Source organism: Mytilus californianus, unplaced genomic scaffold (assembly GCF_021869535.1).
Source record: "Mytilus californianus isolate M0D057914Y unplaced genomic scaffold, xbMytCali1.0.p SCAF_4, whole genome shotgun sequence".
Classification (NCBI taxonomy): domain Eukaryota; kingdom Metazoa; phylum Mollusca; class Bivalvia; order Mytilida; family Mytilidae; genus Mytilus; species Mytilus californianus.
In genome coordinates this window covers 100,786,309-100,812,728 of record NW_026262690.1, presented here as the reverse complement: position 1 = coordinate 100,812,728, position 26,420 = coordinate 100,786,309, and the positions used below count along the sequence as shown (strand labels likewise).

Below are 26,420 nucleotides of genomic sequence, written 5' to 3'. Positions count from 1 at the left end.
TCATAAATGTTAATGTGATACTTGTAGGTAAACTTTATTATAGTTTATATGTAGGACTATCAACATAAAATCAATGGTCAGTATAGTAGGCGAGACATTTCAGCGTGTGCACTCTTGTTCTAGTTTTCAGACAATAACTTGTGGAACGGTGTATGGATCTCTCTGAAATTGTACAAGTTTCCATACCACAGAGGGATGGTAAGGATTGGCTTTGGGGTTTAATGGCTCAAACCGTTTAGGAATTAGGGGCAAAAAAGGGGGAAAAACAAAGGTTTCCTTGTTAATTAACAATCACTTTTAAGTACAATGTTAAATTTGGATTACCTCCCTTACACTGCTTTAAAATTATGTATAAAGAATTTTGTATTGTTTTGAGGTGATTAGCTGTCAATTTATTTTTTGAAGTTACTTATAAAAATGCTGATTAAAGATATATTATTTTTAGACATGACTACATGTATGTATGTCATTTTCTATTTTAAGACTTTTATAATGTATTTAAATGGGTAATTATGGTTGCAAACTCCATTGGAAATTTGAATTGAGATTATGACCATATGATGGCATATCTTCAGGGAAAGATTTTTTTTTTGGATAAAGGGGAGGGGGAGGGGGATGTTAAAAAAAAATAGGGGGGGAGGGGGGTAAAAAAGAAATTGTGGGTGGGGACAATTTTTTTTTCTCATTACAGATTTCAGAAATTAAAAAGATAATTTCTTCAAATATTAAATTTTTTTTTTGCAAAAAAAAGGGGTGGGGTGAAAAAAAATTTTTGCCAAAAAAAAGGGGGCAAAATTTTTTTTTTTGGGGGGAGGTCAGTTTTCAACAGTATAGTGTATTGCACAAAAGAAAAAAAAAGGGGGGGGGGTTAATTTTTTTTTGGGGGGGGGGGGATTCGCAACAGCATAGTGAATTGCACAAAAGCAAAAAATTGAATATAAATTCAAATCATATAACCAATTCTAAGTTCTTTGACTACAGTTATTCTAGATCTGTGTCAGAAACCTAATATGTGTCAAACATTTAATTTCAATCCAAATTCAGACCTGTATCAAGCACGAATATTGTGTCCATTTTTGCCCCAACTGTTCAGGGTTTGACCTCTGCGGTCGTATCCAGCTGCTCTCGGCGAAGTAATTTTCTAAAACATTTATTAGATTCATAAACCATTCTGGATTTTTACCAAACTTGGACAGAAGCTTCTTACAATCAAAAGATAGTATCTATAAGAAAATTTTTAATAATTTTTTCCCCATTTTGTTGAGCCTGTGACTAGCAGCAAAAATAGGCGAGACACTGGGTCTCTGGAACCCTTACAATTTTTTTTTACAGTAACTTATAATGTCCTATCAAAATTTTAATTGACCAGTATTTGCCAGTATTGAGCAGTATATCACTGTATTCACCCCGGCATGGTCAATACTAGTATTGACCGCTTTTTTGCCAACCTGGTAATATAACTCAAGAGTATTTTGAGAGCTGTAAACACAGCCATTTTCATTTTATTTGTAATGATGAACCTTAAAAACAATCTGTTACTTTTGAATATGGTACCCTACATTATTGGCTTCATGACTTACATGACTTAGGGCTGAACAGTACATGAATCTTTACCAAATAATGAAATTGCCCAAAAAAATGAATTCCCAGCATTATTTAATTTCTGTTGAAAAGGAAACTTAAATACAGATGCATATCTGACTTTGGTCATCTTGTTAGGATTTTTACTTACATGTATGATGTTATTTCAAGGTAAATACTATCAGTCAGGGGTAATACTTGTACAAGTGTTTTTTATTTACTGGTACAGGTAAATTATTTTGGAGGTAGAGTTATATCCTTTAGACATTCCGATATTTTTTACTTATTCAAGTAAAAAAGTCTTATTTTCTTCTACTCTTTAATTTCTCTTAACTACATTGCTCTAATCGGACTATCATACTAACTTTAGTATAATAGTTCCAGCTCTGATAGAGTGTTTAATTGTGCGTTGAAAATCTCATTTGTCTGGTATCTTCAAAATATGTTCATTTACAAGCCCCCAGAGAGCAATTTTTGAAGGCCTTGCACAGTTACTTAACATCTTTGCACAACAGATTTCTTTGCTTAGTTCTTGAGATACAAGGTTGAACTCTAATGAAAAAAAAATTAATTGGCAAACCAGAAAAATTCTCTTTAGGCATGTTTTGCAATTGACCTCCCAAAACTTGAGAATTTAAGGGGTTGTAAAAAGAAATTACTGGTATAATTAAATTTTTGGAGAAGATTAAGGGGAGATAATTTGAATCTTGAAAATAAAATCAAAATCAAAATTCTTACAAAATTCTTTATACTTACATCTTCAAGTAAATAAAAATGACTTGTTTAAGTATTACCCCTGACTGACTATCTTTTAGATAATGTTTTTATGCCCCCGCCGTGGCGGTGGGGGCATTAAGTATTACCCTTGTCCATCTGTACGTACGTACGTCCGTCCGTACGTCCCAAAATTGGTTTCCGTTCTCTAACTTGAGTTTGCCTCAACCAAATGTTATGAAACTTATACACAATGCTTATTACCACAAAACACAGATCAAGTTTGAATTTTGGTGGCGTCACTTTAACCGTTCTAGAGTTATGCCCCATTATAAATGGAAAAATTGCAAAATTTTGAGTTTCTGTTCTCTAACTTAAGTTTGCCTCAACCAAATGTTATGAAACTTATACACAATACTTATTACCACAAAACACAGATCAAGTTTGAATTATGATGGCGTCACTTTAACTGTTCTAGAGTTGTGCCCCTTTATAAATGGAAAAATTGTAAAATTTTTAGTTTCCGTTCTCTAACTTAAGTTTGCCTCAACCAAATGTTATGAAACTTATACACAATGCTTATTACCACAAAACACAGATCAAGTTTGTATTTTGGTGGCGTCACTTTAACCATTCTAGAGTTATGCCCCTTTATAAATGGAAAAATTGCAAAATTTTTATTTTCTTCTAAATATAAAGTAATTTTTAAAATTGGAGTTATCTTCCTTTGTCCATGATTATAGTTGAATCAACTACAATCAATGCTTTATACAATGCAATGTTTAATTTTGACTTCCACTGATAAAACACAGATCAAGTTGAATTTGGGTAGTGTCACTTTAACCATTATTGAGTTATACCCCTTTATAAATCGAAAGATTGCACATTTTTTAGTTTCCATTCTGTAACTTAAGTTTGCCCCAACCAAACATTATGAAACCTATACACAATATTTATTACCACAAAACTAAGATCAAGTACACATTTTTTGTTTCCATTTTCTAACTTTAGTTTGCCTCAACAAAATGTTATGAAACTTATACACAATGCTTATTACTACATAATACAGATTAAGTACAAAATTTGGTGGTGACACTTTTACCATTCTTGAGTTATGTCCATTTATAAACATAAAAATTGCTGAATTTTTCGTTTCCGTTCTCTTACTTTAGTTTGTCTCAACCAAATGTTATAAAACTTATACACAACCCTTCTAGAGTTATGTGTGTTTACAAATAGAAAAATTGCTTAATTTTTAGTTTCTGTTCTCTACTTAAGTTAGCCTCAACCAAATGTTATGAGACTTACACACAATGCTTATTTCCACAAAACTCAGATCAAGTTCAAATTTGGGTAGCGTCACTTTTACCGTTCTACAGTTATGTCCCTTTATAACTATATGATATGCAAGTGGGGGGCCAAAAACAAGCATTTTTGTAGTTTCTGGACAATAACTTATGTGTGAGTGTATGGATCTCTCTGAAATTGTACCACAAGGGTTCCATATCACAAAGGGAAGGCTGGGATTGAGTTTGGGGGTAATTGCCCCAAACGTTCAGGAATAAGGGGCAAAAAAGGGGTCAAAAACAAGCATTTTTCTAGTTTCCAGACAATAACTTGTGTTTAAGTAGATATAAGAAGATGTGGTATGAGTGCCAATGAGACAACTCTCCATCCAAGTCAAAATTTATTAAAGTAAACCATTATATGTCAAAGTACAGTCTTCAACACGGAGCCTTGGCTCACACCGAACAGCAAGCTATAAAGGGCCCCGAAAATTACTAGTGTAAAACCATTCAAACGGGAAAACCAACGATCTAATCTATATAAAAAACAAGAAACACTTATGAACCACATCAACAAACGACAACTACTGAACCTCAGATTCCTGACTTAGGACAGGTGCAAACAATTACAGCGGGTTTTAACGTTTTAATGGTACCAAACCTTCACCCTTATCTGAAACAATAGTGTAACATTTTGTTTTTTTTCTCCTAATTATTTTCCATTTTTACATTGATTATTTCTGATTTATATATAAAAGCAACAAATACTGAAATTGCAGGAGATACACACCAAACAGGGTGTGTAAGTTATTTCATATAACAGATTAACTAAGTATTGTGCAACAGCACATTATTGCGCAATAGCACAGTATTGCGCAATAGCAAGAAATCTTCAATTGCACAGTATTGCGCAATAGCATTAGCAATAAATGGGTCAATATCTTTAATTGTTTTTACATAGGCGGTAATGGTAACGTTTTTTCCTGTAGCTCAGTCCATATCGTAAACTTGGATATGTATGATAGCTCGTTTCGAAGCTGTGACATTTTCACATATGTGTTTAAATTTTTCGGGGTACGAAATGAGATTACTTTTTCCGTAAATTAGCATACCCCGAACATCCTTTCGTGATGCGGCTCCTCGTGGTAAAAAATCCCTTTTTTGACACAATAAGTTCTTTGAAAATTTAATACTTTGAACACATTTAATAGCTCCATAGTTTTTACACATTTATTCTATGTTCCTCTACTTTCCTAATCACCACAAATGGTTAAGCTCAGTCATTTGTTAAAAATAGAAACATGTCCAATATCACTACACAGAGATTTTTTGTTTACACACAACTTTTGAGTTCCTCATTTCGAGGCGCATTAGGGAATTTGACCCATATTGAAATCCATAGTTCTGATTTTTCCAAATATTTTTATGTGATCTTCATCGGTATGACATTCTGAATAAATCTGTGTATTTTTGTCCATTTCTGAAAAAAAATAAAGTTGTTTCAGCACTATAAGGCAATGACACTTTTATCGCTATATTTATTTGTTTTGAATACAATGTGTATGTATAATTAATTTCTTCCAGTATACCTTCACTAGTCAAAACATGGACAAAACATCTGATGACAACCTTAAATTACAATACACAGACCCTGTTAAAGCATTCAATAAAATTTTCTGGTGCCTAAAAGTGCATTTTGACAGAGAAATTATGCAAAAATGTAGATTTCATAAAAAAAACACCAAAATACTTAATTATTTTTACCAGTGGAAATCTGGTATTTTATACTGTAGAAACCACTCTAAACTACTGTGAATGTCATTTTTGTCGAGCCTTCGACTTGTCGAAAAAGCGAGACATAGCGATCCTACATTCCGTCAGCGTCGTCGTCGTCGTTGTCGTCGGCGGCATCCACAAATATTCACTCTGTGGTTAAAGTTTTTGAAATTTTAATAACTTTCTTAAACTATCCTGGATTTCTACCAAACTTGGACAGAAGCTTGTTTATGATCATAAGATAGTATCCAGAAGTAAATTTAAAAAAAAAAATAAATCCATTTTTTCCGTATTTTACTTATAAATGGACAGATTTTCTGCCAGGAAACATTACATTCACTCTGTGGTTAAAGTTTTTGAAATTTTAATAACTTAAACTATCCAGGATTTCTACCAAACTTGGAAAGAAGCTTGTTTATGATCATAAGATAGTATCTAGAAGTAAATTTTGTAAAAAAAAAATTCCATTTTTTCCGTATTTTACTTATAAATGGACTTAGTTTTTCTGCCAGTTAACATAACATTCACTCTGTGGTTAAAGTTTTTAAAATTTTAACAACTTTCTTAAACTATCCTGGATTTCTACCAAACTTGGACAGAAGCTTGTTTATGATCATAAGATAGTATCCAGAAGTAAAATTTGTAAAAAAAATCCAGTTTATCCGTATTTAACTTATAAATGGACTTAGTTTTTCTGCCAGTTTACATTACATTCACTCTGAACTTTCTTAAACTACAATGTATCTTGGATTTGTACCAAACTTGGACAGAAGCTTGTTTATGATTAAAAGCTAGTATCTAGAAGGAAAATTTGTTAAAATTTGTTCCATTTTTTCCGTTTTTTACTTATAAATGGACTTTGTTTTTCTTCCAGTTAACATTACATACAGTCTGCAGTTTACGTTTTTAAAACATTTATTAGATTCATAAACTATCCTGGATTTTTACCAAACTTGGACAGAAGCTACTTACAATGTACAATCAAAAGATATTATAGAGAGGAATATTTTTATTAATTTTTTTCCTCATTTTTGTTGAGCCTGCGATTAACAGCAAAAGTAGGCGAGACACTGGGTTCCGCGGAACCCTTACAAATTTTTATCATATAATTAGAGTGCAATGAAGTGCAAATTTTCAAAACTTGTCCTTTCACATAATTCTATTTGAAAAAAAATGTTTTTTACATGTATTTCAATGAAAACCTTTTATCAGTGAGAAATCCACATGAGGTTTTAAAGGAAACATTGTGACATCACACGTATTATGGCGTCATTAAATAACGACGGATCAAAATAAGGCTAATTATAGTTTGCAGTGTTACATGAGAAACAGTTGCCGCAAGATTTAACTCGAAATATGGATTCGAAAAGATCAGTAACTAAGCATTTTTATATAATATCAAGACCATAGTAACAGTTTTCATATCAGCATATTTTTAACATACCGACTGTATTTCAATTGCATAAATACCATAAATAAACAATTTAAACTTGCCTAATAAAACAAAATGCTTACCAGTTATTCAGAACTTTTTAAAACCTCTATTTTGCTGTCTCAGGTTAAAAAGTATTGATATGTCTGGAACTGAAATAAGACAAAAAATTTTACTTCGGCTGTGTTATCATTTGATTTAAATACACAAGTATTATTGAGAGAGAAAACATCAAATTTTGAAAGTTTTACCACAAAGAAAGAAAAATGCTTCTCCCTTGTGGCTTATCAACCTTCATTTAAACATTAGGAGCAATGAGTAGTAGCTTAATAGTTGAATAGGCGCAGCACTATTGTTTTCAAAAGGTTTGACCCTCCCCCTTTTTCACTGAGAAAAGACAATATCTTGTGATTTGCTAGTGTGCATTGAAATATATAATAATTCATGATTTTCTTAATACATGTTTGTCTGTTTATTTGCATATGATTTCTAATGACCAGGGGTCAAATTTATTGGATAAAAGCACATGTGATGATGTACATTGTGTATCTCACTTTACTCGTATCTGAAGTGTGTTATTTCCCTTGATTATCAGTTATCCCTGTAGACCGGAATGATAATTACATAACAAAGACTTTATTGTGTCATGTTTACTTACAATTTAATAATATAAATGTTTTCATAAGTTAGTTCATGCCTTTTTCAATTAAATAAGGTGTTCCTTTCGGATCTCTCGGGGTAAACGAAGCTATGATTGTGCCTAAAAAAAGTGTTCAGCCCCGTGCCAGTAATGCATTTTAAAAGCGAAAATTTCATTGAATTTTTGCTGATCTTTATCGATAATGTTTATCTAAAACTAGCTGGGATAACTTGGTTTAAATAAAAAACTACTAACCGTCATTTTCACACTTTTCTCTGGTGTACAAGGTGCAATCATCCATAAATCAGTCTGAAAATTGTTGAAAATTTTCTTGTAATTTGGGTCAATATCTTTAATCGTTTTTACATAGGCGGTAATGGTAACGTTTTTTCCTGTAGCTCAGTCCATATCGTAAACTTGGATATGTATGATAGCTCGTTTCGAAGCTGTGACATTTTCACATACATGTATGTGGTTAAATTTTCGGGGTACGAAGTGAGATAACTTTTTCCGTAAATTAGCATACCCCGAAGATCCTTTTGTGATGCGGCTCCTCATGGTAAAAAATCCCTTTTTTGACACAATAAGTTCTTTGAAAATTTAATACTTTGAACACATTTAATAGCTCCATAGTTTTTACACATTTATTCTATGGTCCTCTACTTTCCTAATCACCACAAATGGTTAAGCTCAGTCATTTGTTAAAAATAGAAACATGTCCAATATCACTACACAGAGATTTTTTGTTTACACACAACTTTTGAGTTCCTCATTTCGAGGCGCATTAGGGATATTGACCCAAATCTTCAATAGCACAGTATTGCGCAATAGCACATTATTGTGCAATAGCAAGAAATATTCAATTGAAAATAAATACAAATCTTTTAACCAATTTCAATGGGATTAATTTAATGTCTTTAATTTTTGGGGGTTCTAACCTTGTATTACTATTTTGGATATTGGGCCCTATTTTTAAATTGGTCTACATTGAGGTCCAAAGGGTCCAAAATTAAAGTTTTTTTGATTTCATCAAAATCTGAATTATTGGGCTCTATGATATGCTGAATCTTATTGTGCATTTAGATTTTTTATTTTGGGCCCTGTTTTCAAATTAGTCCATATTAAGGTTTGAAGGGTCCAAAATTAAACTTTTGTTTGATTTCAACTAAAATTAAATTTTTGGTGTTTTTTTATATGCTGAATCTAACCATGTTGTTAGATTTTGGATATCAGACCATACTAGGTGAATTAAATGTCCCATTTCAAATTGTTAAGATCTTTGACCACATTTATTTTGTGTCAGAAACCTATATTATGTCAAAAATTTGATCACAATCCAAATTCAGACAGTATCAAGCTTGAATATTGTGTCCAAACTTGCCCCAACTGTTCAGGGTTCGACCTCTGCAGTCGTATCAGGCTGAGCTCGGAGAAGCATTTTATTGTCACCAAAGACTGTTCCCTCCAATTGACAAACCTGAAGATCATAAAGAATATTTTCTAAAAATAAAATACATTGATAGAGGTATTGATTTTATTAATTTGTCTAGTATTTTTCATGACTCTACTGTTCCAAACTTTATACCTCCATATTTTGATAACATCGAGCGACCTATAATTTCTTATTCGTATAAAAAACCCAGTAGAAGTTTATATTTTAATTATACGTCAGTTACATCAGACGTCAGTATAGAAAATAATGCTCCTTCAACATGAGACAGTGACACATCGAAGTTTAGATATGATCCCTATTGCCATGTAATTACAGGGGACCTCAACATCGTTCAAGACCGAGAGGTTATAAACTTTCTGAAAAAAGGACCAAAATATCGTCCACTATTGAAAATAATTGGGAAGAGTGTCGTCAGGTTAATAAAGATGCTCTTTCATTCTATTGTGAAAAATGGTGTAAGCGGGAGAAATCTGACAAAAAATCACTTGATTCCTATTTGAATAATTGTCTGAATATTGTTAATATCTGCATATCACATTTCGAAAAAAAATTTAAGAAATCAATAAAATACGCCAATTTCTAGGATTAAAAACAAAGTTCAAGTATTCGCAAAGGGTTTGGTGTTCTTACCATGTCACTACCACAGTTCAGCTTAAGGCCTCCCCTGAACATTTGAAGGTCCCCAATATGTATTGATTACCTAAACTACACAAAAAACCTGTATAATATCGTTTCATCTCAGCCTCTAGTAAGTGTTCTACACTAATCTTTCGGTGCTTTTAACGAGTTCCTTAACTACTATCACAGAACTTATCATTAATTTTTGTAATAAAACATATGAAAATAGTGGAATTAACCATTTTTGGAGTGTAAAAAATCCTTTGGATGTTTTAAATAAATTACTTGCTTTTGATGGTCCTTTTGATTCGGTTGACAGTTTTGACTTTTCCACTCTTTATACTACACTTCCACACAATCCTATCAAACATAAGTTTTCCTATCTAATTAATGGTCGTTTGATAAATCTGATTGCAAATTTATTTGCTGCAACTCATATGAAGCCTTTTTCTCAAATGAGAAAGGTGAATATGCTAGATATACTTACTGGAGGTGTGATGAGATGATTAAACCCCTAAATTTTCTCCTTGACAACATTTATGTACGTTTCGGCAATCAAGTTTATTGACAGGTTGTAGGTAGTCCTATGGGCACCAATTGTGCCACTTTAATAGCAGACTTGTTCCTATACTGTTATGAATCACAGATAGGCCAAACTCAGTAAAGAACCGTCTAAATTCCATTTGATTGATAAATTCAACAACACTTACCGTTATCTTGATGCTATTGTTTCGTTAAATTATTAAGAATTCTCTAAATATACTGCTGAAAATTATCCAAAGGAACTTAATTTAAATAAATCAAATATCAACAGCAATAACTGTCCTTTCCTAGATTTAGATATTTCAATATTACACCAGAAACTCTAAACAAAAATTTACGACAAAAGGGATGATTTTTCTTTCCCTATTGTTAATTTTCCTTTTTTGGACGGAGATGTTCCTTTGGAACCGTCTTGTACGGTGTTTATTTATTTCAACTCATTCGCATTCAATGTGTAATTAAACTTTTGAGATCATTAATAGGTGATGTTTATCCAGGTGGGCGAAGTTTTTACCATATCAGTAGCAACTGACTTAGACAAGGTCAATGGTGATTTAACTTCACCTGCCAGATCTATCTGATTTTTTATGTTCAGGGTTCCATTATTTATCCAATTGTGACACATACATACATTTTTGTCATGAAAATGTAGTTATAACAAATTTTTAAGGTAGCACAATACAAAGATTTTTTCACCCCCAATCAGACAACTTTAAACTGATGTAATTTCTTTCATCCAGCTTTAAATTTTATAAATGAGGTACCAAAAGAAAGAAGAAAGATTAATCTTTCAAATGGTGAAAACGTCAATTTGACATAATTATTACATAATTAATTATTATGTAATTAGTTGCTATATTGAGATGTCCACACTTGAATGAAAATAGCTTCTTTGTTATTCATAGCATCCCAAAATATTTTATAGATTCTTGTATAACACAGTTTGACCTCCAAAAGGGTGTCTCAGATTTTTCCTATTGTATTTTCATTTTCTCATAAACCTTCAATGAAGTTTGCAACCTAAATTCATAAGAGATCACTAAATTTAATTGGGTATAAAATTTGTTCTATTGATGTTTTTGGAAATCTGAGACACCCTTTTGAAGATAACTGGTCAAGGAACAACATGTGTGAAAATCAGACATATAGGGGCACCTATCTAGGAGCTAAATTCATTTAAAACTACATTTTCATGACAAAAATGAATGTGTCACAATTGAATAAATAAGGATTTTCCTACTTGTACCCCATTAACTTCAATATAATTCACACATGTACCATTGGGATATTTCAGGATTGGCCTTCAATCATAAATCAATTAGGTTTTGACCAGTAAGAAAGCATTCAATTTCAGCAATTCTTAATATATAGAGAAAATGCACACCCTATGCATCAAAAACCAGATCTGGCGGGAGATGTTACATCATTATTGACCTTGTTGTAAGTCAGTTGCTACTGATATGGTCAAAACTCCGCCCACCATGATAAACCTTTACTACTAATGATCTCAGAAGTTTAATTACACATTGCATTTACTTTTTTCAATATGGATTTTATTCATTTAGTACATAACATAATATATTTTGTTTTTTTATTGTTACAAAAAGTAAGTTATGCATGTGTACACAGAATGATCAGTTGGTCAGTTTAGGGGATCCTTATGGGGGATTTTTAGAATTGTAATTGTATACAAGGACACTATAGTGTTTTACACAAAGTAGATTTTGTTCAATTTTGCAGTTTGAAAATGAAATATTTAATTTGTATTTTCTATTAAAAAGAATTCACATCTAAACATTCTCCCCCAAGAAATTCCAGTACATTAATTGTTATACAATTACATTTGTTTAATTTCTGTACATTTATATTTTAATTCCCTCTATATCTCCAAATTGTTACTTTGTTTTTTTTCTCCTGGCAGCTACATTAATGAAATGTATTTTTATTTGGAATTCATTATCTTCATTTTTCCATTAATCCCTAATCCACCTCTTTTTCGTAACGGGTATTAGTATTGCTGGTCAGTGGTCATAAAGCTATCAACTGATTCTATTGATTAACCACAAAGTACTGCCCACACGTTTTTATCTTGTATCAGTCAGACACGTGCATTTGTTTATACATGTTGTAAAACTAATTATCATCAAAACTCATTAACAGTTCAAGATATGTAAATGAAATTTTCTTCTGTGGTTTTGGAATATTAAGAAGTAACAAAAACAGCTGAAAATGAAATTTTGATAAAATTTAGTTGCTTTTGTATTGTGCTACCTTAATTTAAACATATTTTATTTGCTAAATTAGAGCAAAATAGATTAGACAAAAATAAATCATAATTATGATGTCTTCTTTCCATAATACAATACGAATAAATACAATAATAGTATAACGAGCATACATGTAAAGCAATTTATAGAATTAAATAGGAGCTATAGGTAAAAAGAAATCTGTTTGACCTTTTGATGAAATTTTGAACATATTTGAAAATTCCGATATTTTGTTTATTTATAACAAATTTAATGGGTATATAGGAATCACCATATCCGTCTATCTGTCTACAAAAAAGTGACATGGTTGAAATCAGTAATTGTCCCCTGAAACCATAATACATGTATATATACAAATAAGTCAACATGGCCGAAATTGTCAACTGACTCCTTGTAGGAGTTATTGTCCCTAAATGACCTTTTTTTTCCTATTTCTAAAATATTGCCAATTACATTTTGTATTTCAAAAACTTTAAAAGATAAGTATAAACTGTAAACAGTTAAAATGATCATCAATACAAGATTTACAAAAATGCCACAAAATAAGGTTTACAAGTAAGCAAACATACTTGTAACTGATGGTGTTAAAGTAAAATAAATATCAAGATTGCATATTTTTATCAGGTGAGCAATTCAGGCTCTTGGGAGCCTCTTGTTTTTATTAGCTCACCTGGCCCAAAGGTCCAAGTGAGCTTTTCTCAACACTTGGCTTTCCTTGTCCGTCGCTGTCTGTTAGCTTTTACAAAAATCTTTTCCTCTGAAGCTTCTTGGCCAGATTTAACCAAACTTGGCCACATTTATCATAGGGGTATCTAGTTTGAAAAATGTGTCTGATGACCCACCTGCGAATTGACATGTCCGACATGGCTAAAAATAGAACAAAGGGATAAAATGCAAGTTTTGTCTATTATCTTATATAGAAAACCACTATAAAAAGAGAAAATCTGACAGGGCAGAAAGGTTCAAAATGTTGAGATCCATCTACTGTCAATTTCAATCAAAACTGTCAGACGGCTTCTTATAGGGATTTAATGATGTGAAATGATTAATATTAACAATTATTTTGCGTTTTTGCCTAATATCTTTATCAAAGTGATCGTAATCACTTATGGAAAGATTGGTAGAGTAGTTTGAATAATTTCAAATTATATGTACATTGTAGGTTTGGTGTGGACCCCAAAAAAGCTTGATTGATAGCACTATTGCAGACAGTTGCGTTTACTGCAGTTAATATATACCGGTAGTATTTCAGCTAAATGTGAGTCAATGATAGTAGGCCCCTTAATTTACATAAAAATTTTATTTAAATTGCAATTTTATATTTTAATCAAATAATGTTCCCTGTTTCATGTTTAAGAAATAATTCATGCAAGCCATAGATTTGTTGGAAATTTTCACATTGCCTGGTTCGTTATATTTGAATTTTATCTCGAGCATTAGCGAGGGATAAAATTAATGAATATAACGGCCCAGGCCATGTGAAAATGATAACAAATCTATGGCTTGCATGAATTATTTCTTAATTAAATCCTTTAATTTGAAAGCAATGAAACAAACTACCAAATAACCTGGAATTTTGTAAGATCAATATATAATTGAGTAGGATGGGCTGATTCAGACCAGTCTAGACTAAATTTAAAGGTCAAGACTGGTCGAGACAGGTCGAGACCGGTCAAGACAGGTCAAGACTGGTCGAGACTGAGTTGAACCTGGTTGAGCATTTGTTGAGACCATTTCAGACTATATCAAGATTATCAAGTACTGAATCAGACTTATTAAGTAAAGTCGAGACCAAAGTCGAGTACAATTAAGTACTGTCGAGAATATGCCGAGTCGTTATCAAGTAAAATCTGTGCTCGACCGAGCACAAAATATGGTCTTTTCTGACTCTGAGCAGTTTGTAGTGGTGGGAAGTAAATAGTAACAGCCATAAATATGTACATCTCTTAGTCTGCGCTAAGTATAGATATATCAAGAATTTTATCACGCTTTTGTTTACAAAGCGAAAGAAGCACGTCATATTAGAATTTACGTTTACATCTTTAGAATCAAAAGAAATTATCGAATAAAGATTATTCTAATAAAGTTTTTTAATATAGGAGATCTCAAACCAATAGATAAAGAGACTTGAAACTAAGACATTTGTCTCCCAAAATTAACCTGAAAAGGATGTTTTGTGAGGATTTTGTATGATGAAACATAGGTATACCATTGTTCTCCTCTTATGGTCACTAATTGATTTTGAAAACAATTTTATTACACTGTAGATGAATGTTACCAGGTTCTCACTTACATGTAGGTGAGTCCATGAGTCCTGGACTCATGAAAGTCTGTCTGGACTCATCATTTTCAAAACTGCAGGTGAGTCCAAAGTGAACACATATAACATCAAAAGTATAAGAATAATCAAAATTTGCTGTCAAACATTTTCAAATTTCATCACCTATGAGATGGCTAGCTTTTCAGAAAACTTTTTCAAAAGCTATTACTTGTTATAACAGTTGTTAATCATATTGTCAAACCGGTATTGTATCAGTGCTCTTACGTAATCATGCTAATAAAATTGACATAACTAGCCAGCAAAGTGACAAAATAATAGATAATACATACCTAAATGAACTGTTTTAAAGATATAACCCAAATTTTGCCCAGTTCATTATGTACACATGTACACATAATGAGAATTATTGGGAACTATATATTTCAGTGTGTATAGATTTAGTACAAAAAGTAGCTAATCTGTCTACTTTCTGTTTGGGAGGCTGATACCTCAGGAAAGAATTGGAACAATAGTTCCAATCTTTCAAAAAAACTATAATAGCAAAAATGATCTGCAGGACAAGATCTACAAATATGTCAAATTTTGACAAAATTGTTAGTAGACTATATTTTTTGGGGTAAAGATTGCATAAAATGCAATTAAAACCCTATGGTACTGACTTGATATCTAAATCTTCCAAGGTTTATCACTACTTTTTAAGATACACAAAATATAGTGCATTGATCATAACATTCTAAACATCCTATCCATGAACATTCCCAGAAATTTATCAATGAAATATATGCTTAGATATTGAAGTTACAAAATGATATTAAACTTGTCAAGAAAATTACATGTAACTTGTGTAAGTGCAGGAAACTTAATATCTGTTCTAAAAATATCAATGATGTCATTGTTAAAGTAATCTTTAAGATTGTAGTTATCTACCTTTGTCCATAATTGTAGTACATCCAATGCTTTATACAATGCAAGGTTTAATTTCACTTCCCACTGATAAATTAAAGCAATCTTTACCCTTCAGTGCTTACAAGCACTTTGATTTAACCCTTTTTTGTGTTTTGGGCAACAACTAAAGAAGATAAAGTTTGTGAAATGGAAAAATGATAAGCAACACAAGATCAACCAAAAAGAGATTTTAATCATGAATTCCATTTTAGTCTACAATGATGGAGAGTGTGAATTGACGAAGATGTACATAGACCTAGGTGCACACCCTCTAGTAATACAAGTTATTGCCCTTAAATGTCGATTTTTACCAATTTTTGGCATTTTTGTCTATTATCCCGAAAACTATAAGAGATAAATAGAAATTTAAAACAGCAAACAAGATCAGCAGGACACAGAAATATACAGCATGGTCAAATACAATGTATGTTGGTCAACTCTTTGGTGTTATTGCCCATTAAATGATGATTTTTACGCATATTCAATTTTTAGGTTGCTTTATAGTATAATATTGTTACATTTTATATTAGTATTTTCATCAAAATGATCACAAGTATTTTTAGGATTTATTTATCGCTAATTATTAACTCAAATGTAAATTTTTATCTTTGAAATTATCTCAAATCATTAAAAAACAAATGGGTTTTAATTTTACTCCCACAGAATATTCTAAAGAATCCAAAAATCATATCCAAGTTAAAACAAATATGACTGAGCCAGTTTATCAGCAAGGTAGGGCCAAAACATAAACACATTTTTTCTAGAGTTTATTGATGTGTAAACTGGGGCGATTAACTAACTCACAATCTGAATAAAAGTCTTTCATAAAGTGTGTTAGTCAGTGGCCTAGTTTACACACCAATAAGTTTTAAAAAATATGTTTAAGCCTTATAGAATAACTAATCCAAGAATTCAAATATTTAAAAAAAAGTCAAAGAGTGACCAAATATTCATTTATTCAGGAATGCACGTATCACATGAATGAGTAAATCATCATTGCCATGTTTTTTCATGAGTTAAATATTTTTCGATACTTGAATTCTTGAATTAGTTATTCTTTTTATTAAATTTACTTTTTTGGGGAAATAAAGTATACAATGCAAGGAACTATATCTTTTCTATGCATTATTAATTTGTATTGATGCAAAGTCATCAACAATATCTTGACAACACACATTGTTGTATGACGTCAGAGGAGTGAAGTTATCAGATTTATTTTACATGTGAAATTATCTGTTTTTATTTCGCTGGGAATTCAAAGTATCTCATTGCAACCAATGTAATAATTATACATTGTAACTTTCAACACAAATATTTGCAATTTATAATTAGCAATAATTTTCATTGGGTACCAAAGAAATTTCAGGATTAGCTGGGATATTTCACCCCAGTATACCAGTATACCAGTATAATACATATTGTTATATTTATGATTTATAATTCACAAATTTTCTTTTTTCTTTACAGAAAAAATTTGACTGTAGTGATGTCAGACTCCAGTCTCTTAGAGTTACTATCAGTAACTGATAAAGCTGTTAAAGCTTTGAACAAATCTCATTCCTTGCATTCAAATCAGTCTTTAGAATCATCAGTGGAGTCAACTAGAAGTCAGTCTGTAGATAATTGTATTAAAAGTCAGAAAGAAAATAAAAAAGAAGAGCACAATTGTTATCTATCTGATGTTAGTACAACAGCCAGTGATGTCCTTATAAGGTCTACTTTGATAGATGATGAAGGAAAACAACACTTATCAAGCAGCTTAGTTGCAGTCAGAGGTGGAAAAAATGAGTCAAAATGTTCAAAAACATCAATAGGTATAGACAATTTTAATAGCTCAGGACCACAGAAAGTTAAAATGTCTACCAAAAAATTAAGGGAGATCAGATCTCCATGTGAGGATGAACCAAACACACCATTTTCAAATATTTCATCTCAAACTGTAAATTCTTTGACAAATGAATGCTTAGAGATATATTCAGATGCTAAAGCAAAGCCTTATGTGACAAGACACTTTAAAGAAATTAATTCTCAGTTACATATTCCAATAAAAGATTCTTCAATTAAAGATGAAATATTTTCATATTGGTCAGAGAAAAACACACCAAATTTAGATATTATATTACAAAGCGACAGTCTTGTAACTTCTGATGAAACTGAACAAAGGCAATTTGAGTATGAAAATAGTATTTTACTCAGTTCTAAGAACAGCAGCGAAGATAGTGAAGTTCTTATTGAGCGTCATACACCAAAAGTTACAAGAGCTATAAAAAACAATCTTGTAGGAAATAAGGAAGGTTTACAAATGAGACCTAAACAGTTGGAGTCAAAAGATAGCATAGATTTGATACCACATAAAGAATTAGGTAAGTTTAGTATTAACTTTAAGTTGAAGTATACCTAGATATGTGGTACATGTATATCAGATTTTTAGCGGTCGTATATTGGTATCACGTCGTTGTCGTCATCAGCGTCGTCCGAGGACATTTGGTTTCTGGACAATAACTTTAGTATAAGGAAATATAAATATATGAAATTTAAACACAAGGTTTTAAACCACAAAAGGAATGTTGGGATTGATTTTGGGGGTTATGGTCCCTATGGTTTATGAATTAGGGGTCGAAAAGGCGCCCACATAAGCATTTTTCTAGTTTCCAGACAATAACTTGTGGAACAGTGTATGGAATTGTCTGAAATTGTACCACAAGTTTCCATACCACAAAGGGATGGTTAGGATTGGCTTTGGGGGGTCATGGCTTAATCTGTTTAGGAATTAGGGGCAAAAAAGGGGGGAAAAACAAGGGTTTTCTGGTTAATGGACAATTACTTAAGCTTTGTTTCTTTATGTTGGTACTTTTTGCTATTTGTTTGCTAGTTCTAGGATGAAATATTTTTTAGCTGTTTCTAGAAACATCAAATACTGTGATTTAAATACATATAATATTATAATAGTGTATATCAAAGGGTTCAGTGGTAATAAATTTTTATACTCAGAATTGGTTATTGTTTGTTTGTTTTTTTTTTTTTGCATTAGAGTTACCTCCTTTACAATGGTTTTGTTATAAAGAAATGTTATATTCTCTTGAGGTGATTAGCTGTCAATTTATTTTTAGAAGTTACTATTAAATGCTGATGAAGGAATTTTATTTTTAGATACAGTTAACTCTCGTTGTCTCGAACTCGGTTGACTCGAAATTTCGGATGAGTCGAAGTTTCCACGTGGTCCCGAAATTTGCTCCATATAAATGTATGTATTTCGACTCCTGATAAGTCGAAATTGGATGAGTCGAAATTTCGGTTGAGTCGAATTTAATTTACGGTCCCAAGGTTAACAAAAGCATTCAAAATTCATTATTTATCTCGAACTAATACACAAATGTCAAAACATGACCTCTGGGATTTAAATGGATTGAAGAGTTAATCTGACAATACACGTGTAATTAAATTTCCGGTCACTGACCACTGTATTGATTTATGACATGCTATTTCCACGAGTGTTTACCTAAGTTTATCTTTTATAAAAATTTTATAAATAATTAGTGATACATTGTTAATACTCATGAAAAAGTATTTAAAATGTTTACAAAAACAATTAATCGTGATTTACACTGATGCGCTTGGATGTGCATAAAGTGGGGATAAGACTTCCGTTGGTGATCACCTAAAAACTACTCAATCGGCGTCTTTAATCTTGTATTTTCTTTTTAAAAAGAAAGAGTGAGATGAAAGAAAATGAAGAGAAATCTAAATTTTCTAAAATCTCTTGTATCCGAGAATAAACAATTTTGTCAACTTTAAATGACCTAAATAACGCTAAGATTGATTGGAAAATTACTCTCTTGGATAAAAGCCATAGAAAACAATTGAATAAGTAAAAATAATATTATTATGATAATAATAATGAAAGACCACGACATACAAATACATCGATCTGATACCAGAACATTGATCCCCTTTCCAGATTTATTTTAGCTTTACCAAGCTAAGCAAGAGTTGTGTCCTTTGGTCTGTCAAACTTCTGGTTTTCGTTTGAGTCGAACTACGTGTATCTCGAAATATTTCTCTGGTCCGGCTGAGTTCGAGATAACGAGAGTCGACTGTATTACTATAAAATGTTGCTGATGAAGGTTTTTTAATTTTAGCCATGATTATGATGTCATTTTCTATTTTTAATACTTTTATGATGTATTTAAATGGGTTTTTATGGTTGCAAAGTCCTAGCTGTCAATTTATTTTTAGAAGTTACTATTAAATGCTGATGAAGGAATTTTATTTTTAGATATTACATTGTACTATTAAATGTTGCTGATGAAGATTTTTTTAATTTTAGCCATGATTATGATGTCATTTTCTATTTTTAATACTTTTATGATGTTTTAAATGGGTTTTTATGGTTGCAAAGTCCTAGCTGTCAATTTATTTTTAGAAGTTACTATTAAATGCTGATGAAGGAATTTTATTTTTAAGATATTACTATAAACAAGCATTTTTCTAGTTTCAGGACAATTACTTGTGTCTAAGTGTATGGATGTCTCTTAATTTGTACCACATTTTACAAAAAGAAAATTTCTTCAAAATTATTTTTTTTGGAAGGGGGGTAACATTTTTTTTGGGGGGGGGGGGGGGGAATTTTTTTTCCTCAAAAGAAAATTCTCTTCAAATATAATTTTTTTTGGAGGGGGTAAAAAAAAATTTTTTTTGGAGGAGGGGGGCAATTTTTTTTCATCAAGATTTAAGAAACTCAATTTTCCAAAGAAAAAAATTGGGGGTCACAATTTATTTTCCTAATTCTTTGTATATAGTCTGAAAACAGATTTACTAAGTATTGCACAACAGCACAGTGTATTGCACAACAGCAAGAAATCTTCTATTGAATATAAATTCAAATCATACATTTGGATTACAGACAATAACTTTAGTTTAAGTGTATGGATCTCTATGAAATATAACCAAAAGGTGCAATACCACAAAAGGAAGGTTGAGATTGTTTTTGGGGGTGATGGTCCCAACCGTGTAGGAAATAGGTGTCAAAAAGGGGCCAAAACAAGCATTTTTCTAATTTTTTTTTGGGGGGGGGTTCAATTTTTTTCCTCAAGATTTAAGAAATTGTCAATTTTTTAAAATTGGGGGTCACAATTTATTTTGCTATTTCTTTGTACAAAAAAAATGTATATAACTGTCAGATATTATTATTCTTCCTATTATAAACCTATAATCTCAACCAGATTATTCAAGAAGCAACAAAGGTTACACCTGATTCTAGTACACTAATTGATAATTTTTATGTCACCAATAAAGATTTGATACTAGAATCACATGTTGCTAAATTCTCAATAAGTGATCATTATCCAGTTCGTTTAACTAGAAAAGAAAAAAATTCCACTTATATCAAAAAAGATATTCATACTACCATTTCTTACAGAAATTTCAAAAAATTCAATGAGACAAGTTTTCTAAGTGACTTTGCTATTGCACCTTTTGATAAAATTGTATACATGTATTCAGATGTGGTATGACATATTTAATGGAGTTCTAGATAAACAGGCATGTCAGTAACTGCTAGTAGTCTGTTGTTATTTATGTATTATTGTCATTTTGTTTATTTTCTTTTGTTTCCTATTCTGACATTGGACTCGGACTTCTCTTAAACTGAGTTTTACTGTGCGTACTGTTGTACGTTTGTTTTTTCTACATTGGCTAGAGGTATAGGGGGAGGGTTGAGATCTTAAAAAACATGTTTAACCCCGCCGCATTTTTGCGCCTGTCCTAAGTCAGGAGCCTCTGGCCTTTGTTAGTCTTGTATCATTTTTAATTTTAGTTTCTTGTGTATAATTTGGAGTTTAGTATGACGTCCATTATCACTGAACTAGTATACATATTTGTTTAGGGGCCAGCTGAAGGACGCCTCCAGGTGCGGGAGTTTCTCGCTGCATTGAAGACCCATTGGTGGCCTTCAGCTGTTGTCTGCTCTATGGTCGGGTTGTTGTCTCTTTGACACATTCCCCATTTCCATTCTCAATTTTACCAATTGTTACTAAAAGAGTAAAAAGAGACAGACAACCTGAATGGTTCAATAATGAAATTACATATGCCAGGAAGATGAGAGTGAAATACCATAGACTAGGAATGTGGTCCAAGTTCAAATTTTGGAGAAACAGGACAAAACACATAATCGATGAATCTAAAGGAAATTTTTATTCAAAGATGGTAAAAAATTCAAAAGCTTCAAAAGATTGGTGGAAATGTATTCACAGTCTCAACCCATCCCAACAAGAAAAACCATATGAACTTTTAAATGAAGATGGTGCTAAAACTAATAATGTCAGTGATATTTGTAATGTTTTTAATAAGTTTTTTACATCATGTGTTGAAAACCTGAGGACTGACAGATGTATGAGCAAAAATCATGATTATGCAAAATTAACTCAATTTGTACAAAAGAAATTTACTAAGTCAAAACAAGTAAAATTTTCAATTCCACCAATCACAGTAAATGATCTATTTAATGAGATGATCAAACTTGACATTAATAAATCCACCGGATCTGATAACATAGGACCAAAAATTTTAAAATTGAGTGCTCCCTTCATAACTTCATCTTTAACTTACATTTTTAACAGAATAATAGATACAAGTACATTACCCAGTGTTCTAAAGAATGCAAGAGTAACCCCTGTTTTTAAAGCTGGGGAAAAATTCATGGCAACAAATTATAGACCAATTTCTGTACTTCCTGTTTTATCAAAACTTTTAGAAAAGCATGTTTCAAAATATTTGTATGACTATCTAAAAAGATTAGATCTTTTACACCCAGCACAGTCTGGGTTTCGACAAGAACACTCTTGACAAACTGCCCTTATCAATATCATAGATAAATGGGTACAGGATATGAATGAATGTAATATCAACTTAGCAGTCCTATTGGATTTTAAGAAAGCTTTTGATGTAGTAGATCATGATATTCTCCATAAAAAACTTGAAATTTATGGATTTGATAATGCTGCTGTTTGTTTTTTTAAATCCTATTTGAATGAAAGAACTCAACAAGTACAAATTGGTAATACTCATTCCAAAAAACTTATATCAAGTATGGTGTCCCCCAAGGCTCCATATTAGGGCCCCTTCTGTTTATATTATACATAAACGACCTTCCTATCTATATGAAAAATTGTTGCACTGATTTATATGCTGATGATTCAACTTAACATCTTTCTGGTAATTGTTATCAAACTCTGCAGTCAAAGGTACAAGAAGATTTACATGGTGTTGAGGAATGGTGTAATGATAACAATATGTTCATCAATAAAAATAAAACAAAATATATGATTATTGGAACAAAGCAAAAAGCAATGCCACATTACAATGAGAGTTGTTTAACTATTAACAATCAAGTGATACAATCTTCCACATGCGAAAGTCTCTTAGGCATTAAAATTGACCCTTCCCTCACATGGACAAACCAAATTGATTTGATCTGCTCAAAAATTTCATCTAGGCTATATCTACTATTAAAGATTAAGAAATTTCTAAATCTAGACTGCAGAAAATTATTCTATAATGGTTATATCTTGGCACTAATTGATTATTGTTGTATAGTGTGGAGTATTTGTAGCAGTGAGGGTTTAAATAGGATATTAAAATTACAAAAGAGAGCTGCTAGAATAATACTAGAAACAGACCCTTTCGCTCCTTCCGAGCCCTTATTCAAACACTTAAACTGGATGACAGTTGAACAGAGAATAAAATATCACAAGTTTGTGATGACATTTAAGTGCATCAAAAATGACGCACCATCATATCTTACTAACAAGTTTCATTATGTTTCAGACAGAAATCCATACCCCTTGAGAAATGCTATTCAAGGAAACCAGCTCATACTCCCTAAACCAAAAACAGAATTGTTCAAAAAATCTTTTATGTATTCTGGACCATTCTTATGGAATAATTTGCCAATACCGTTAAGAAATATTACAAATGTTAATTCTTTCAAATACAAAATAACAGATCATTTATTGAAATCAACCTAGCTGTATAAAAAATATTGAAAACTGATTATGTCATCACGTTTATTTTTTCATAACATTTCATCAAGTTGTATTGAATATTATTATCATACTTGTCTTTTTATACTAATGTATGCAATGTATATGTTTGCATTTTGTTTGATTTTTTATGATGAGGGCCTCAGGGAAGATTAGTTATATAGCTAACTGTGTAACCCTCTTAAAATAAAGTATTGTTGTTGTTGTTGTTATATAGTCTGAAAACAGATTTACTAAGTATTGCGCAACAGCACAGTGTATTGCACCACAGCAAGAAAACTTCAATTGGATATAAATTCAAATCATACAACCAATTTCAAGTTCTTTGACTACATTTATTCTGTGTCAGAAACCTATAATGTGTCAAACATTTAATTACAATCCGAATTCAGACCTGTATCAAGCTTGAATATTGTGTCCATTTTTGCCCCAACTGTTCAGGGTTGGACCTCTGCGGTCGTATCCAGCTGGGCTTGGTGAGGCAGTTTATTAAAAATCTGTCAGACAGGACATACAAATGTATAATTTATACCTATGTGTGTCCATTTGTCAGTTTTTGAATCTCACATATATTGTTCAATAAAATGCTCCGCTGGGCGCAGCTTGATACGACCGCAGAGCTCGAACCCTAGATTCAACATATCAAAGAACCCCATATATTCAATTTTTGTTGAAATCAAACAAAGTTTAATTTTGGACCCCAACTTGGACCAACTTGAAAACTTGGCCCATAATCAAAAATCTAAACACATGTTTAGATTCAGCATATCAAAGAACCCCAAGAATTCAATTTTTGTTAAAATCAAACTAAGTTTATTTTTGGACCCTTTGGACCTTAATGTAGACCAATTTAAAAAATGGGACCCAAAATAAAAAATCTAAATACACGGTTAGATTTGGCATAACCAAAGAACCCCAATAATTCAATTTATGAAGAAATCAAACAAAGTTTAATTTTGGACCCTTTTGACCTCAATATGAACCAATTTGATAGAGGGGCCCACAAATAAAAAATCTAAATACATGGTTAGATTCTGCATATCAAAGAACCCCATTTATTCAATTTTTGTTGAAATCAAACAAAGTTTGACCAACTTGAAAACTGGGCCCAAAATCAAAAATCTAAATACATGTTTAGATTCAGCATATCAAAGAACCCCAAGAATTCAATTTTTATACGACCGCAAAAATTAAAAATTTTTTGGTCGTATATTGGTATGACGTTGGCGTCGTCGTCGTCGTCTGGCGTCGTCCGGCGTCGTCCGAAGACCATTGGTTTTCGCACTCTAACTTTAGTTTAAGTGAATGGATCTCCATGAAATTTTACCATAAGGTTCAATACCACGAAAGGAAGGTTGGGCTAAGGAATTAGGGGCCAAAAAGGGGCAAAAAATAAGCATTTTTGTAACTTCCAGACAATAACTTGTGTGTAAGTGTATGGATCTCTCTGACATTGTACCACAAGGTTCCTTATCACAAAGGGAAGGCTGTAATTGATTTTGGGGGTAATTGCCTCAAAATTTTAGGAATTAGGGGCCAAAAAAGGGGCAAAAAACAAGCATTTTTCTAGTTTCATGACAATAACTTGTGTGTAAGTGTTTGGATATTTCTGAAATTGTACTACAAGGTTCCATATCACAAAGGGAAAGCTGGAATTGAGTTTGGGGGTAATTGCCCGAAATGTTTAGGAATTGGGGGCCAAAAAGGGGCCAAAAATAAGCATTTTTCTAGTTTCCAGACAATAACTTGTGTTCAAGTGTATGGATCTCTCTGAAATTGTACTGCAAGGTACCATACCACAAAGGGAAGGCTGGGATTGAGTTTGGGGGTGATGAATCATAAGGGGGTTCAAAAAATTTGGGGGGGGGGGGATTTTTCTTTTTTCTTTTTTTCCTTTTTTTTTTTTCTTTTGAAATTTTCCATTTTAAGTTGGTTATTTCTGATTAATATTTAAAAGCAAATAATAATGATATGGTAGGAGATACACACCAAACAGGATGTGTAATTTATTATATAATAAGTATTGTGCAATAGCAAGAAATTTTCAATTGCACAGTATTGCACAATAGCAAGAAATCTTCAATTGCACAGTATTGCGCAATAACAAGAAATCTTCAATTGCACAGTATTGCGCAATAGCAAGAAATATCCAATAGCACAATATTGCGCAATAGCAAGAAATTGTCAATTGTACAGTATTGCGCAATAGCAAGAAATATTCAATTGCACAGTATTGTGCAAAAGAAGATACTTCGTATAAATTGCTTATTTCTTGATCAATTTCAATGGGGTTTTATTCTTGAATTCTTGGGGTTCTTTAATATGCTGAATCTAACCGTGTATTAAGTTTTTGGATTTTGGGCCCCGTTTTTAAATTGGTCCACATTGAGGTCCAAAGGGTCCAAAATTTAACTTTGTTTGATTTCATCAAAAATTTAATTATTGGGGTTCTTTGATATGCCGAATCTAACCGTGTATTTAGATTCTTAATTTTTAGTTCCGTTTTCAAATTGGTCTACATTAAGGTCCAAAGGGTCCAAAATTAAACTTAGTTTGATTTTAACAAAAATTTAATTTTAAGGGTTCTTTGATATGCTGAATCTAAACATGTATTTAGATTTTTGATTATGGGCCCAGTTTTCAAGTTGGTCCAAATCGGGGTCAAAATTAAACTTTGTTTGATTTCAACAAAAATTGAATATATGGGGTTCTTTGATATGCTGAATCTAACCATGCATTTAGATTTTTGATTTTTGGTCCCCGTTATCAACTTTGTCCACATTGAGGTCATAAGGGTCCAAAATTAAACTTTGTTTGATTTCATCAAAAATTGAATTCTTGGGGT

The 26,420-nt window shown here is 31.8% G+C and overlaps 1 protein-coding gene across 5 annotated transcripts in view; it reads left to right on the top strand.

Moving 5' to 3' along the window:
* Positions 1-26,420, top strand: part of LOC127698926 (TALPID3 protein-like) — a 480,691-nt gene that overhangs the window by 6,195 nt on the left and 448,076 nt on the right. For 3 of the 5 annotated variants that reach the window (XM_052202655.1, XM_052202656.1, XM_052202652.1), the window contains exons 2-4: positions 13,473-13,568; positions 14,578-14,671; positions 17,004-17,899. In XM_052202655.1, the coding sequence (XP_052058615.1) occupies positions 17,023-17,899 (877 nt within the window). In that variant the 5' untranslated portion in view covers positions 13,473-13,568; positions 14,578-14,671; positions 17,004-17,022. The remainder of the gene's footprint in view (positions 1-13,472; positions 13,569-14,577; positions 14,672-17,003; positions 17,900-26,420) is intronic. The other 2 variants (XM_052202654.1, XM_052202653.1) reach the window with 2 other exon arrangements.